General features: G+C 41.0%; 1 protein-coding gene across 1 annotated transcript; it reads left to right on the top strand.

Annotated features, from left to right (window-relative positions):
- Nucleotides 1–3,105: 3,105 nt before the first annotated feature.
- Nucleotides 3,106–16,268, top strand: spp1 (secreted phosphoprotein 1). Its single transcript, XM_080871802.1, has 9 exons — nt 3,106–3,245; nt 9,041–9,296; nt 12,723–12,792; nt 12,917–12,955; nt 13,033–13,107; nt 13,977–14,039; nt 14,138–14,269; nt 14,517–14,864; nt 15,024–16,268. The coding sequence occupies exons 3-9, from the start codon at nt 12,739–12,741 to the stop codon at nt 15,438–15,440; spliced, it is 1,128 nt and encodes a 375-aa protein (XP_080727928.1). The 5' UTR covers nt 3,106–3,245; nt 9,041–9,296; nt 12,723–12,738; the 3' UTR covers nt 15,441–16,268.
- The last annotated feature ends 392 nt before the right edge of the window (nt 16,269–16,660 follow it).

Below are 16,660 nucleotides of genomic sequence, written 5' to 3'. Positions count from 1 at the left end.
ATTGCCAAAAGTATTTGCTTGTCTTCCTTCACACATGTGAACTTGAGGGACATCCCAATATTAATTCATAGGGTTAAATATTATGTTGGCCCACTCTTTTCTGCTCTAACAGCTTGAGCTTTTCTGGGAAGACTTTCCACAATGTTTAGGAGTTTTTTTATAGGAATGTTTGACCATTAATCCAGAAGTACATTTGTAATGTCAGACACTGATGTTGAGGGAGACCTGGCTCACAGTCTCTAATTCAAAGGTGTTTCTATCAGGTTGAGGTCAGGACTCCGTGCAGGTCAGTCAAGTTCTTCCACGCCACACTCGCTCATCCATGTCTTTGTGGACCTCACTTTGTGCGCTGATGTACAGTAATGTTGGAAGAGCAAGGGGCCGTCCCCAAACTGTTCAGACAAAGGTGGGAGCATGAAATTGTCCAAAATGTCTTGGTATGATGTTTTTTTTGAGCAAATCCATTTGTTGATTAATTATTAATTCATGTACTAATAGGGACATAGAATAGAGAGACCAAATGTATAATAATCCACATTTCATTGTTTTACTCTTTGGATACAATATTTTTCTTTATTTTAAATAATTGTTTGCTAATTTGTTGTTTGCTTGTTTTCTGGAAGCTGACACAGTCTCTAAGGGGATAGAGTTTTAGGGATAACTGGAGGAGAGAAGCTGCATTGAGGCATGTAAGACTGCAACTCTCCTTCCTGGTCGAAATTCTGAATAGTGACATTTTGGGGGATTTAATAAGTTTGGCCAGATTTGTAGAAATGAAAGCTGCTCCAATCAAAGTGGGATGGATACAAGACCAGGTTTCACACCGAAGGTTACCCAAATATTTACAAAGCTTACGCCATTTATTATGGCATTTATTTATTTATTGGACACCACTCAGGCAGTCAGAAATTTAAGGAGAACATGCGGCTAAACCTGTCACTCGTGCTCTGATTTAGGAGTGGCCCAGAGAGTCCGTCTTTGTTACACGCCGACTCAATATTACATTTAGTGAACTCTGACTGACATATGCGAATTATAATTTACCCTTAGCCAGCAGTTTAAAATTTCCTTCAATAGAACCCAAAAGTGCAAAGCAGGACACTGGCTTTGAAGAGAGGAAGCACTAGTTTCTCGCTTCATTTTGTTCCTTGCCAACCTTCTTATCTTAGTTCTTGTTATTATTTTATATGCTTGCTGTGTTTTATATTTTCTGAGAAACAGCAATAAATGCTGTAACAGTGAACAAGCTGTAGAGAGTGTTATTTGTGGTCATGTTGGGGGCCAGCTGAATCAGTTTTTATTGGTGGAGCACAGAAGACTGTCAGTATAAATCATTTAGTTAAGTATACACACATACATTTGAGGAATGCAACAATGCAATATGAGTGCCGACAGATATGAATAGTCAGACAGAACAAAACAGAGGCTGAATGCATGCAAATGGTACACTGAGACAGATGATTAAGACATGCTCATGCACAATCAGAGCACAAACGATACAAACACATATAAACAGGTTATAAAATCTTTGGTCCTTTCTTTGGGACAATTTTATTGAACCATGAAACAACACTTTTGTGATTTTCCAAATAAACATTTCACACCACCAAAATTTGTTTTTGTTCCCAGTGTTGGAAACTGTAGGAGGCCTTATGGGGGACTCAGCGTCCCAGACCAGTCCATCCTCCACTCTTCATCTTTGATGTTTTTACTGCTTTATTTTCAGCTCATAAGTGGTATAATCTGCACTCCCAACACCTACTTAATGATCTCTATTGACATTTAGCAATATTTTTCATTCACATAATTAATAACCAATATATATGCTGTATATATTGGTTACAGTATTGAAGATACTTAGAAATAACGCACTGGGAGATAAAGTGATAAAGAAATTTAAAAAGCTTTGCATTAGAAATTAGCAACATAAAGCAACATACAACATAGAGAAAAGACAGTAAATGATCTCAGACACATAAACATCTCTGCTCCAGGATAAAAACGTGTGCTAACACATTTCTCCCAGGCACGTCTGAAGCTGTTTTATTCCCCTTCTTTCCAAATATGTATCTTTCTCTAACACACATGCACACAGTAACATGTCTTGATTTTGTAAATCTATGCCTTATATTTGGTTATCAATCAATATGTCAAAGCTAAAAGTAACACTGACCTTTGTTTCTTGTATGTAAACAAGCAGATGAAAATAAAACATAAAATATGGAGAATGATCTGTTATTTTCAGAGGTAAAAATGAATAGAAAATGCTCTTGATGGACTGGTGACCTGACTGGGGAATAACCTGCCTCTAAACCTGTGACAGCCCTCCTGTGACCTGTGAGCAGTTAAGACATGTGCAAATGAGTGGGCATCATGTGAGATGTCTGCTGCATACTCCTCCCAGCTAGTTTCCTTGCCTAAACCATTAATTTATCAATTTTCTTAACCTGGTGTCTCATTTAGGCTCATGGAGGCAGGGACTGTGACTGAGATAGACTGTGGGAGGAAGCCAAAGTATCCAGAACCAAAAAGCTTTATTGATAGCCACTGAAGTTTCTAAAATTGTGCCTACATTTTTAAAGATTATTTGAAAATTGCTTAAGGTTAATCAACAACAAGGACAAATCTGATGAGCTGTATCTAAAAAACAAACAAGAGATTTACATGGCGGCGCGGCAGTAGCACGCAGCGGCCACTCCGGAGCCAAAACTGGTGCTGCATTGTTTATTGTTTACGTTTTTGTGTGTAGCATGCTTATTTTGCACTATGTATGGATAACGTCGCAACTGGTGTCGGTGTTCGTGCATACAACAGCCAGACACTTTTCAACCTAAATAACCTAGTTGACGACATCCAGGAGGGGCTGCGGGAAACGCTGCGTGAACTCGGCTTGCTCCGCGAACCAGGCCTCGAAGCCTCGGCGTTGCCTGATGCCGGCGGACGGAGGTGGAGACATCGGAAGCGTTGCGCGAGGAAGCGGAAGCGCGGCAAGCGGGCGGGAGTCTGTGCTAGGCTAAAAACAAACCCTAGCCGGCCGGCTCTACCGTCCATCATCTTATCCAACGTCTGCTCCCTGGATAACAAACTGGATTACATCCGACTCCAGCAGGCCACACAGCGTGAGATTAGAGACTGCTGTGTCTTTGTTTTCACGGAAACATGGCTCAGCGAAAGAGTACCGGACGCCGCTATTCAGCTAAACGGGCTGGCCTCGTTTCGCGCCGACAGAAATGCAGCTCTGTGCGGTAAGACTCGCGGTGGCGGCTTGTGTGTTTACATCAACGAGAAATGGTGCAAGAACTCTGTGCTAGTCTCTAGTTATTGCTCATCGCTGGTGGAGTTTGTGACTGTTAGATGCAGACCTTTTTACTTACCACGGGAATTCACCACTGTTTTCATTATCGGAGTGTACATTCCACCTAGCGCTAATGCTAAGGAAGCGCTATGGGAATTGTATACAAAGATCAGTGAACTGCAAAATACACACCCGGATGGACTGTTTATTGTTGCTGGGGACTTCAACCATGCAAATCTCAAGTCAGTGCTTCCTAGATTCCATCAGTATGTGGACTTTGCAACGAGGGGAGAAAACACGCTGGATCTTGTTTACACAAACATCCCCGGCGCATATCGGGCAGAGCCCCGCCCCCACCTCGGCTACTCAGACCACATCTCTGTTATGCTAATTCCAGCATACAGACCACTCGTCAGGCGATCAAAACCGGTTCTGAAGCAGGTGAAAACCTGGCCAGCAGGAGCCATCTCTGCTCTTCAGGACTGTTTTGAGAGCACTGACTGGAACATGTTTAGAGAGGCTGCAACTTACGGCGACTTCACTGACTTGGAGGAGTACACATCATCAGTGTCCAGCTATATCAACAAGTGCACCGATGACGTCACTGTCTCCAAGATCATCATCTCACGACCCAACCAGAAACCGTGGATTACTGCGGAAGTGCGTGCACTTCTAAGGACCCGAGACTCTGCCTTCAAAGAGGGAGATAAGGTGGCGCTTAGAAGAGCGAGGGCTGAACTTTCTCGGGCCATCAGAGAGGCGAAGCGCGCACACGCCCAGAGAATCCACAACCACTTTAAGGACAGCGGCGACACACGACGCATGTGGCAGGGCTTACAAGCCATCGCTAACTACAGGACGACACCACCTGCCTGTGACAGTGACGGCTCCCTCCCAGATGTGCTTAACAACTTCTATGCTCGGTTCGACAGGCAGAACGACGTGGCGGCGAGGAAGACCACCCCTCCTCCGAACGACCAGGTCCTGTGTCTCACTACAGCTGAGGTGAGGAAAACTCTACGCAGAGTCAATCCACGTAAAGCTGCTGGACCAGACAACATCCCAGGCAGAGTGCTCAGAGAATGTGCTGATCAGCTGGCAAATGTTCTCACCGACATCTTCAACATCTCTCTGAGCAGTGCCGTTGTCCCCACGTGCTTCAAGGCCACCACCATCGTCCCCGTGCCCAAGAAGTCTTCTGTGTCCTGTCTCAATGACTACCGCCCTATCGCACTTACACCCACCATCATGAAGTGCTTCGAACGGCTCGTCATGAGACACATCAAGACCCTGCTGCCCCCCTCACTGGACCCAATGCAATTTGCATACCGCCATAACCGCTCAACGGACGACGCCATCTCCACTGCACTCCATCTTGCCCTGACACACTTGGACAAGAAGGACTCACACGTCCGAATGCTGTACATAGATTTCAGCTCAGCATTTAACACGATCATCCCCCAACAACTGATCGGAAAGCCGAGCCTGTTAGGCCTGAACACCTCCCTCTGCAACTGGATCCTGGACTTTCTGACCGGAAGGCCTCAGTCAGTACGGATCGGGAACTGCACCTCCAGCACCACCACACTGAGCACTGGGGCCCCACAAAGCTGTGTGCTCAGTCCTCTGCTGTTCACACTGCTGACTCATGACTGTGTAGCAACACACAGTTCAAATCACATCATTAAATTCGCTGATGACACGACCGTGGTGGGTCTCATTAGCAAGAACGACGAGTCAGCGTACAGAGAGGAAGTGCAGAGACTAACGGACTGGTGTAAGGACAACAACCTGTCTCTGAATGTTGACAAGACAAAAGAGATGGTTGTTGACTTTAGGAGGACACGAGGCGACCACTCACCGCTGAGCATCAACGGCTCCTCTGTGGAGATCGTTGACAGCACCAAATTCCTGGGCGTACACCTGGAGAAGGACCTCGGCTGGTCCCTCAACACCAGCTCCCTGCACAAGAAAGCCCAACAGCGTCTCTTCTTTCTGAGAAGACTGAGAAAGGCCCGGCTTCCACCACCGATCCTGACCACCTTCTATAGAGGAACTATTGAGAGCATCCTGAGCGGCTGCATCACTGTCTGGTTTGGGAGCTGTGCCATATCAGACCGCAAGACCCTACAGCGGATAGTGGGAACAGCAGAGAAGATCATCGGGGTCTCTCTACCCTCTATTGAGGACATCTACACCACACGCTGCATTCGCAAAGCCACCAGCATTGTGGCTAATCGGACACACCCCTCTCACACACTCTTTACACTCCTGCCATCTGGAAAAAGGTACCGAAGCATTCGGGCACACACATCCAGACTGTGCAACAGCTTTTTTCCACAAGCCATCCGTCTCCTCAGCAAAAAGGGACTGACTGATAAACGGGCACACACACACATACACTAACATTATCACTCAGCTTAACTCAAATACCTCAAAACATTGAGACTGGACTGACTAACCAACACAAAGCGCAAACACACGGACCTACACCACCAAACCATCGCACACACCAACCTGTAAATGCTCTTTTGCACAATATTATTACTAGATATATTATATATTATTTTTTTTTTGCACTAACTTGTCTTGTAGCACCTTGGTTCCTGGAGGAACGTTGTTTCGCCTCACTGTGTATTTTTAAACTGTATATGGTTGAAGTGACAATAAAGTTGAACTTGAACTTGAACAAACAAACCCCTTAACCCCTCAGAAGGGTTTAAAAAACCTTTAATTTGAGCAGTAAATTAATTGTAAAATTGTGACTGAGGACTCATAAGTCATCAGACTTGTCTGTACCTTCAGTCTGATGAGACATTGTGTTTTTGTAATCAGTGTCAGAGAGAATGGAGGGACGATTGATGTGAACAGATAAACTGAAACAACCATGTACCTACATAATTGCACTTAAAAAAAAATGTGTCTAGGTCATCAATCAGAAAATATCTTGTTTGTGTGTACCCCCTTGATGCGCCACTCTTGTGATTATGTGTTCTGTGCATGTACCCTATGTACTCTAACGGTAATGCCATATTGTCAAATATCAACATATACAGATTTAGACATTTTCCTGTAATTGCAGGGGGAGCCTTAGAGAAACTTTACCACACAGTCAAATCAGGGTTGATGATTCTGTCATCTCAGTGAGACTAAAATACAAATTATAACAGTATTCAAAGAATGTCTGTCTGGATACAACCAGTTAATTTATACTGTATACATTGTGCAGTCTTTACCTTACAAATATATAAAGTGCTCTGAGATAACTGTTGCCATGAATGAACCCTAAACGTAAATAGAGCATACAAAACCCAGGTTTTACTTGCATACAACGAGGAGAACATAAGTCTTTGTATTGTAACCGCTGTAACGTCACCCTTTGGTCTGTGTTTTGCTTTCTAACTTTCAGTTTTAGAGCCAGAAGTAACAAAACTGAGATGATGAAGTGGTGTGCTAAGTTTTCAGCTAACGGTAGCCAGCTACCTTAGCAAGCTGCATTTAAATGCAATATGAGTGCATTGCACAGACAGAGTTATACCTGTAATGAGTTCCAATAAAAATACACACAAAATACTGTAATTCCATTGCACCAGTGCCAACAACACAGGTTAAGAAGTTTATTTCAGTAACTTGAATAAGCTGAAGTGAAGGCTTTCACAAAGCTAGCAGCTAAAACTCACTATATCAGCACCAATCTGATTGCCAGTTCAACATATAATATTCGATTCATTTGAATTTTGGTTGTTTAACCCAGTATATATATATATAAAAAAATTTTTTACTTAAAAGTATATACTTACACTGTTAGACACAAACAGAAAGCGCGGAAAAAGAATATAGACTTGGAACTAATAGAAGCAAAAGGACGATATGATGTTGATTTTTGCAGTGATGATTTAATTGGGAAATTTGGGATGTAAAAACACAATTATTCAGAAATCTAAAATGCTACAAAGTTATTTAGGAATTTATATAGAAGTAACATAATTGAATACAAAGTAGATCTGCTAAAACTGGCATGATCTCTGTTATTTACATTAGTCTCCAAGCACACAGGCCTAGAGACTATTCAGTGGACCATTCAAATACTCCCCCAGTTAATCACTAAGCAGCAGTAAAACTGTGAAGATGTAAAACAAAAAACAAGACCGTTTGGCTTCAAAGGAAAAGTTGCATCTTTGGAAACCTTTATTTTAAAGGTAACCTACTCTCTGGTTTGTGTTTGTAGACATTAATGTCTTCTGAGCAACAACAGCAATCACAAGATTTGGTGACCGCTTTGTGGCCAATTTAATCTGGTGCCTACCAGAAACCTTCAGGAAGCACTTGACCTAATGAGCGGACTTCACCAAAGGGTTGCTGACCAGTCTTTAGGCCTATGTGACTGAATAGGTTGCACTCTACTAGGATAGTCTTTTGTAGGAAATCCAAAAAAAAAAGCACTGCATTAACCTAGTCTACTTGAAATAAAAGCAAACATTATTTCAGCTCTGTGCGTACTGACCTCCTTTTGGATTCAGAATCAAGTGACTACAAGATCATCCTCATATTGTAAATTTAGACAAGTTTTGCAAAGCCTACAAGCTACTAAGACCTTAGAACTCCTAAGATGGTAAACATGAGATACTGTGTATTTTGTCATAGATTGTTCTGACACTGTAAATTGTGCACAAAAGTGGAGCTTATGAAACATCACAAACATATGAAAATCCCATGGTTCCAGCTTTTAAAATATATTAAATACAACTTTGTTGTTGTTGTCAAAGGAGCTTGGAAAGAAAAGCGTCTGGACTTCTTTAATTAAGTTGCTTGAAGACGTTTCACCTCTCATCTGAGAAGCTTCTTCAGTTCTAAGGTCAAATGGTGGAGAGTCCCAGATATAATGACACAATGAACACACCCGAAACTCTGGCTGATTGGGACCCACGCCCAGTTTCACACCTTGGCTCAGGCGATTAGAGGATCATCAGGGGGTCCTTTTGTCCCTCTGTGGGGGGTTACTCCCACTAGGTTTATATCTGGGACTCTCCACCATTTGACCTTAGAACTGAAGAAGCTTCTCGGATGAGAGGTGAAACGTCTTCAAGCAACTTAAAGAAGTCCAGACGCTTTTCTTTCCAAGCTCCTTTGACTACGATGACCTGGATGACTGAGAACCTTCACAGACATTTTGTTGTTGTTACTGTTATTGGAAATATAAATTATTTATATTTAATGACAACAATGTTAAAAAAATTTCCTTTATGCTGTATGCCACTAAATGTTCTCCCTTTTGCTTTAGGCAGTTATCAGTCAGGTTTAGTTCTAACACAAAAATGTCTGCATACACAAAGAAGGAAAAAACTAGCACCTTTTGTTTGACAGTTTAAGACAAATCAAATTGTTGATTATTCACAGAGACCTCAGTCAGATGATTTTGTTCTGTCTGTAAGGAAGCTGAATCACTGTCATGCCACCTACCACTATATGCTGCTGTTTTTAACCCAGAGCTTGTTACTACATGTTCTTAAATTAACTTACACACATAGTGAGCTTGTGTGTGTGTGTGTGTGTGTGTGTGTGTGTGTGTGTGTGTGTGTGTGTGTGTGTGTGTGTGTGTGTGTGAAAGAGAGAGGCAAAAAAACAAAAACAAAACGCATTCATATGCTTCTGTCTGGGTTTCAAATGTCTGCATGCCTTTATCCACGTATTTGTCTTGTGTTCTGTGTGTGTGTCTGTGTGTATTTGCCCCCGACACCACCACAGCACACCACCAACCACAGGAAGAGTGGGAGAGAGAGGAGAGGTGGACACCATGGAGCGGTTAACCTCATGACATCACAAGTGCTGAGATGATTGGCTGCTGCCAAAGGCTAGAAGGTTTATAAGCCAGCCGGTAGCCCTACTTTCAGCAGCATCATCACGGTGAAGCAAACCCAGGAGATAAACTAAAGACAAATCACGTCTCTGTGTTTCTGCTGCAGCCGCTGAACCCCTGAAGCTTCCCTCAACTGCAGACAAGGTCAGAATGAATTCATGACAAATTAACATTATATGTAATATATGAAGTTCTTGTCTGGTGTTTGCATTCCTAATGTCATGGTTAGAGGTGGGAAACTAGCTTAATGTTTATACAAGCTCCTGAAAATGTGCTTTTTTTTTTTAGCTTGAAGAATCTATCATTACAATGTGGAAATGTGATTATCAGGTCCTTGATTATATCTGCTGCACTCTCTAGTGCATGTCCAAAAGAATGTACACAGTCCTTTCCTGACTTTAGTGTCCCCACATTCTTAATGATACAGCACTTAGCTATACTTTTGAAAACAGTGTGCTACCTGCTGCATTTTGCAGAAGACTTTCCTAGCTTTAAAATGTCAAAAAGACTCATAAAGAAACATTTTTCCTAGTCTGATATTTAAAAACTGACCGACTGGTACAGAACCCAATCCTTTATGAGAAAGTCCTCTACACGTCATCATCTAACACCAGTGTTGTACATAACAAATAAATGTTACAATGAGAGCAAATCGTCGTAGCAAAGCCAGAAATCATGTGGAAAGTTTTAAGCAAAAAGCATAGAGCAGTTGGAACAGTTAGAGCAGCAAATTAAAGCTTGTTTTTGTTTTTAAACTATCACACTTGACGAACCGTGTAGGTGTCCACATACTTTTGCATATGTATAGGATCTCTTTTAAAGAAATTTGTTTGTAAATGACATTTTTTTTTAATTTTATGATTTTTAATTTCACTATTTTCCCCATAATTAAGCACTAAATGTTAAAGTTTTTGAATAGTTTTAAAAGGCAAATGTCTTTTATTTAGCAAATAAAAAACAAAAAAATAAATTTGTAATGTAATGGTGTAAATAGCCCTTTCTTTGGAAGAAAGAGAGACTTCTAACAAAATCAATCTTAGCTTTTTTTTTTTATTATTCATATTGAAATGACCTTCTCAGGAATTTAAATCAATGCAGAGCAAACTGATAATAAACCCACAAGAGAGTTTGGTTATCCGCTGTGGAGTTTATTGCAGTATCTTATGAGAGTTTGAATTACTGTCTGTGATTGGTTTGAGTCTGTGCAGCTGTTTGATTGGTTTGCCACCAGGGATAGGAAGAGGAAGCTGTGGGCACCAGGAAACCAACTCAGTGTTGACTAGTGATGCTGACAACACGCATACCCACAACAATGCACTGCCAGCTTAAATTTTTGCTGTTAAATATATTTTTGTCAGATATAAATTTAAAAAAACAAAATCCAAATATTTGTCTCTGCTTCCGCTCAATCTTCTGCTTTTCTTACACATAAATTGATTAATCACTAAGCATATTTTAGTCTGGTTCGATCTTCAAAGAATAATCTGTGTAACTAGATTCAGGATCTTTTACTTCGAACAATGAAAACTGTTTACCACAGACAGTTTTGAATGATGGATGGACAAATTGAGACCTGAAAAAAGTCCTTAGCAATACAGACTGGGGGAAATTAAGAGACTCCTGTCAGCCCTCTTGCACTGATAATCTTCTTCACTCTGAATATTTCTTCATTCCAACTTCCTTGCTGCTATAAATCCTGGGTAAACATTTTCAAGTAAAAAGAGGATAGCTTATCTAAAATTCACAGCTGCTTCCTGGTATACTTTCACATGTTTTTTTAGGGTGCTTAAGAAAAAAGCATTGTAAGTTAATGCAATATTAGATGGACAAGTGTTTTATTAAACCCAGTTTGTCTCTGAGATGCTAAAAGTTCAACAAAAGAGTGACTTGTTTGAAAAAAGTACCAGTCACCGGTAACCTGCACCAACCCAAAGAAAAACGCTATGGTTTCAGAGCTCACATAGCATGTAACTTCCTATAAAACCACAATGTGTGTTGTTTTTTTAAATTGTTGGTTTTAATTTAATAAATAAGATAGATGAAACATGTAAATTGCCTTTAAAATTGCTGGCTGATTGGTTACAATTAACCCTGCTTCGACTCTTTAAGTTAAACTAACTCTTGGCATCACTTGAGTGTACAGTTCTAAGAGCAGTATCAAACCTCCTAACCACGACAGCAATAAAGCTAAACCCAACACCTAACCTAATCTTAACCCGAAAACCAATTCTGAAATCCTAAAAAAAGCTATTTGTAAAAGTGAAGTAAAAATCAAACTGTCCTTACTTTAAAGGTCTAAAGCAGTGGTCCTCACCAAGATAGAAAAACAAGAACAATACACACACTTAAAGTTACTTCCATTCCACATGTGCATGTGTGGTTGCTTTTCATGCAAAATCAGCACTTATTTCCCAAGCAGCCCAAGTTAGACCCAGAAAGGACAGAACAAAAATGTCCATGCTTTCAAGGTCTGAAACATAATCCTCACACAGTGCAATATACAAAAATACACGCATACACAGCTACAATTACTGCCACCATACATATGAGGTTGTTTTAACTTAGTCCTGAAATCAGTCCAGACAATAAAGAACAAAATGTCTTTATTATACTTTATTCTCTAGGTTTAAGGTTAAAACTTGTTCTCATAAAGAATGAAAAAATACATGCTCGCATACAGCGACAGAGACATCTGACATTATGCAGTTGCGCTGTGGCTTTCCATTTATAACTTAGTGAATTACACACTATAGGAAACGTCCATCATTAAAGATAAGCACTTAGACTGTTCCTCCCACAGCAAACACCAACATTAAAGCTTGTTAAAGAACATGACGAGAAAAGAGAAGAAGGAACTAAAAGACATGAACAAAGACAAAACAACAATGAAATAAACCCACTAACAAAATGATTCACATTGTTGCATTGGCTGTGCTTTATTTTTTGGCTCAGCCCATGTACACCAACCACCCTGCTACTGAAAAGTGTTTATTGAGCCTTGACTGAAAATAGTCCTCTACAAAAACACAAAAAGCATCACAGAATAATTCATAGTATTGCAAACTAGACTCAGGCAGTAGAAAATCAAACAAAGTCATTTTTCTAAAAACATTCTCGAACAAAATGAATCTCCTTCTAAATGGTACCTGTTATTTTTCTCCTGTCTTTTTTTTGGGCTCCAAATTAGTTATGAACCGCCTGCTCATAGTTTGAAAAACCGTGCTTCATAGTGATGCGATTTTCCTGCTGTGATGACAGAGAAAATGTTTTACTGTATCGAACTGAGTCGTCAAAGGCACATAGCTCTCTTTAGCTTTGTAATTAAGGCCTTAATGACTCCCTGGGACATACCAAGGACGGTTAACAGTCATGTGACTGTACAGCCTCCGCTTTTAGGAAGGAATCTGGGTGAGAGGCTGACATGTCATTGTGTTTCCTGTGAAGTTATGGCTTTCAGACGAGTATTTTGGTGCCGAGCGCTTTGTATCATGATTATGATTTATTGTTTTACTGTGATGTTTTATTGTGTGACTTCAAACTGCGTTTTTTCTGGCTTTCTCCTCCAACCAGGCATCAAACTGAGACAATGAAAGTGGCTGTTGTGTTTGTTCTGCTCTTTGCCACAGTTCTCTGCCGGCCGGTGAGACACTTTTGTCAAATCAAAACTACACCCAGATTAAAAATAGATAAATTAACTGAGAACATAACATGTTTTATCATGCCATTTTGTCATAAATTTCACTCTGGTCCCTTTGTTTTTCTAGGCGAGAAAACTTTCCAGTTCAGAGAGCTCTGAGGAAGTGGTAAGTATTCCAAGAGAGGCCGGTGGGAGGTGGTGAGAGAAAGAATGAGACATCCATGGTGTTTTTCTCTTCCACAGGTGAGACGACCAAAACCTCCAGCACTCAGAAAACAGGCGCCTGTGGTTCTTAAGGCTCGTCCCCCACCTGTGCAGGTAAAATATTCATTTTTTGTGTCCATTTATCATTTTGTCAGTTTGCTCTCCTCTCATTCTTTCTTCTCTCTTATCTTCCCTCCAGTATCTTCTCCTTATTTTGTCCTTGCAGTAATGGTTCTCCTCTAATTCTCTGCTGTCTGGGCTGTCAGCCACTTTCACCTACTCACTTAAATCTCACAAGGCACATATGTGATATCTGATAACAAAACCTATTCAAAGTACTGTTTTATGGGAATTCAACAATATTTTACTACATGTTTTATTGTTACATCACAAAAATATAGTAAAAGTGTACAAGTATAATCAGGCAAAAGTCAGAGTAAGGCAGAAACGTGATCAGCTAATTATTAAAGTTTAATAACTGCACAAACACAATTACCAGAAGGCCAAATAGGTAGATTTAAAATGCTTTTTTTGATTGGCTAAAAGTCAAATCCTCAAAAATTGTTCAAAGTAATGTGAACAATGTAAATTATAAAAGGGACGGTACAATATCTTGGACACACCAATATGTTAACATGAGGCAAAGCATCATATGTTTAGATGCACTTCATCTGTGGCTATGTGCTACTGGTAGCTGGAGTTTAGTGAGACTACGGGTAAAATCTTTGTTATACAGAGCAGAGAAAAGCAGGAGAACTAGGATTTTTAAACTTGTAGTTCAATATCTCATTCTGATTTTAGCTGCGAAGTAGAGATGCAACCTTTAAATAATCTCCTCTAGCTGGGTTCAGCTTAAAGTACAAATTTTATAAAAGCAATGAAAGAAAACTAAAGGACGATTTCAAAGATTGTTTCTTCCAAAGAAAGGACTCTTTACAGCAATGATGATTAATCACATTCATTGCACGTCTCCCATCTCGCAGAATGTTGTAGCAGCCGCGGCTGCTGGTTCATATGAGAGCGCAGAGACTTCAGAAGAGGAGGAGGTGAGAGATGAGCAGCAGAGGTCAAAACAGTGATCATTTATGTTACAATGCATTTATTGTTAAACTCTTATAACATTGTGTTTTAATGGTTGTTGCAGCATCAGCAGCAGGTGGCAGCCGAGGCGCTACCTGAAGTCAAATCTGTCGTCACAGACACAACTTCAGATTCGCCCTCTGTTAACAACCAGGACAATGAAGACGGTGATGATGATGATGAAGCAGAGGAGAGTGTGAGTAAAAATGTCCTGTGAAAACCTTTTCATTACTTCTTTAAATAACAGGAATTTATTATTTCAAACAATTAGTCTCATGTGTGTCACATTTCTCAAGCTTAAGTTTAGATATTTGTGTCAATAAAAATTTTAGATATAAAATGTATTTTAGCCATGCCGATGAAGATATGAGTCATGGACAATTTAAACTAAACTACTAGAAAATCAGTAGGAATTTTTGCCAACTTCTATATCTTGTCTACAGGAAACAGAGGAGGAAGAGGAGGAGGAAGATGAATCCAGCGACAGCTCAGAGTCTGGTGAGTCCTCCACGCCTGCTCCTTCTACAGTAGCCCCTGTGGTTGTCACAGAGACACCGGCCCCTGAGTCGACTGATGAGCCCATTGTGGCCACCGTCGTCACCGATACAGCCCGCGGTGACAACCTGGGAGGCTACCCCAGCGAGTACAAGTCCATCGTTTATGTGGAGGAAAAATCCTACCACAAGGCTCCCGGGCCCTACAAGTCCTATGAGTTTGAGGACACAGGAAAGAAGACAGCCTATTCAATGACCGGCGGCAATGAGGTGGAGAAGCTGCCAAAGGTGTATAAGGTACAGTTAGCTTTATCAATTTCTAAAAGACTGAACCAGAATTGGTCCTTAAAGTTAGCAGAATCCCTAACCCTCATTTCCGATTACTGCATTAAAAGGTTAAAATATAATGTTGATAAATATGCAAACTAACCCTCACATCTCTCCTTTGACCTTTAGACTATTTATGTCAACTCTGAACTCCTGGAGGAAGACACCAGCACCCCTGAGGTGGAGAGCCAGGGTCTGGATGCGTCCTCTGGCACATCTCAGGATCCGGATCCCCGCCAGGCCGATCTGGCAGAGGAAGAGGAGAGCACCAGCACCAGTGACCCTACCACCAGCGAGAGTGAAAGCAGCAGCACCCCAGAGGAAGAAGAGGAGGAGGAGGAAGAGGAGAGCGCCAGCACCACCAGTGATAGCACCAGCCAGGAGGCCGAAGACGAGGAGAGCCAGAGCAGCGAGGAGGCTACAGCCACACCTGGAGCTGCTGACGCTGACTCCGATGAGAGTGACAGCACTGAGAGTGACTCTGATGAGGAAGGGGCAGCACCTGACACCACCACTGACATCCCGGCAGTTATCACTGCCAAATAAGCCCATCTAGGAAATAGAGTGGGCGGTGGTGTCCGAATCACATAATGTGTGCACACTGCATCCATGTGCAAAGAGCCCCCTCCCGAGCCCTTTTCCCCTGCAAGGTCCAATAGGGATGACCAAGGCTGAATTATTATTGACTCATGTTTTCAGCTGATATTTCCATGAAAATCTGTGCATCATCTAACAAAGCACATGTGTTTTGCTCTCTAGGGTTTTGGCTAAATAAACCATTAACGCCTTTATCCTGTGGTCCTTGTAAATCTCATCTTTGATCCAGTAGGGGAAAAGAAGTTAATTGAACTTTAAAAATGACGACTGCTACCTGTAACAGGAGGTTGACCGACCTCATGATCTTTGCCCCTTCCCCTTCTCCCTTCTCTTCCAGCAGGGTACAAGGTCAAAACTGATAAAGAACAAAAACGCTGACAAAGTTGAGTCCTCTTGTCTACACTAGCACAAAACTGCCATTTACTATTAATTAATAACTGCAATACGCAAACATACAAAGTTCTTATGCTTAATAAATAAATGCAAATGCACATTTTATATTTAAATACATTTGTAATACTTGTAATCATTTTGAAAATAATCAAATTTAAAACTGACATTAAGTCACACATTTGCTGCCAGTGTGGCTTAGCTTTTTTGCTCGCTAACATTACATTTTGCTGGTGTAGATAAAAGGATCCAGGCAAAGAACAAAAAAATTCTTCTATTACAGGGTTCAATCAGATATAGATACAGTACACACATACAGACAACACAGCCCTGTTTATTTGCACAGTTGCTACCTACACTACATGTTGTTTGTCCCATGTTGTTTACTGTAATGTACCATAATGTACCATTTCTAAAATATTAATAAAGTTCTTTTTCATAAAAAACCCCCATCTTGGTTGTGTAAGCATAAACACTATTCTGAAGTTTACCGCATAGTCCTGTGAAAAAGTTTACACAAGACTCTATGTGGTGAAAAACTAACTGCACGGCACGTAATTCAGTAGCTCGCAGAACTAGCATTAGCAGCAATAACTTCAAGTAATGATTTTATATGACTTGATCAGTATCTCACATCATTTCCCCCCCACACTTGATCCAGTTTATTTAAGGTTGCAGGCATTCATTTATGCACAGCTCTGTTGAGGTCCTGTGGCTACAAAACAAACCCAAATCATCACACTTCCACCGCCATGCTTGACAGCTAGTATGAGGTCTTT

This window comes from Rhamphochromis sp. 'chilingali' (assembly GCF_963969265.1).
Source record: "Rhamphochromis sp. 'chilingali' genome assembly, chromosome: 2".
Classification (NCBI taxonomy): Eukaryota; Metazoa; Chordata; class Actinopteri; order Cichliformes; family Cichlidae; genus Rhamphochromis; species Rhamphochromis sp. 'chilingali'.
The sequence above is the reverse complement of the archived record's forward strand: the minus strand, read 5'-3'. Positions and strand labels throughout refer to the sequence as shown.

Bases quoted from the DNA above. Each gene is read 5' to 3' on its own strand.
- spp1 (XM_080871802.1), top strand. From the start codon at position 12,739: ATGAAAGTGGCTGTTGTGTTTGTTCTGCTCTTTGCCACAGTTCTCTGC. The intron at 13,108-13,976 runs GTAAAATATTCA...CCCATCTCGCAG, and splicing joins CTCGTCCCCCACCTGTGCAG to AATGTTGTAGCAGCCGCGGC. The intron at 14,040-14,137 runs GTGAGAGATGAG...TGGTTGTTGCAG, and splicing joins AGACTTCAGAAGAGGAGGAG to CATCAGCAGCAGGTGGCAGC.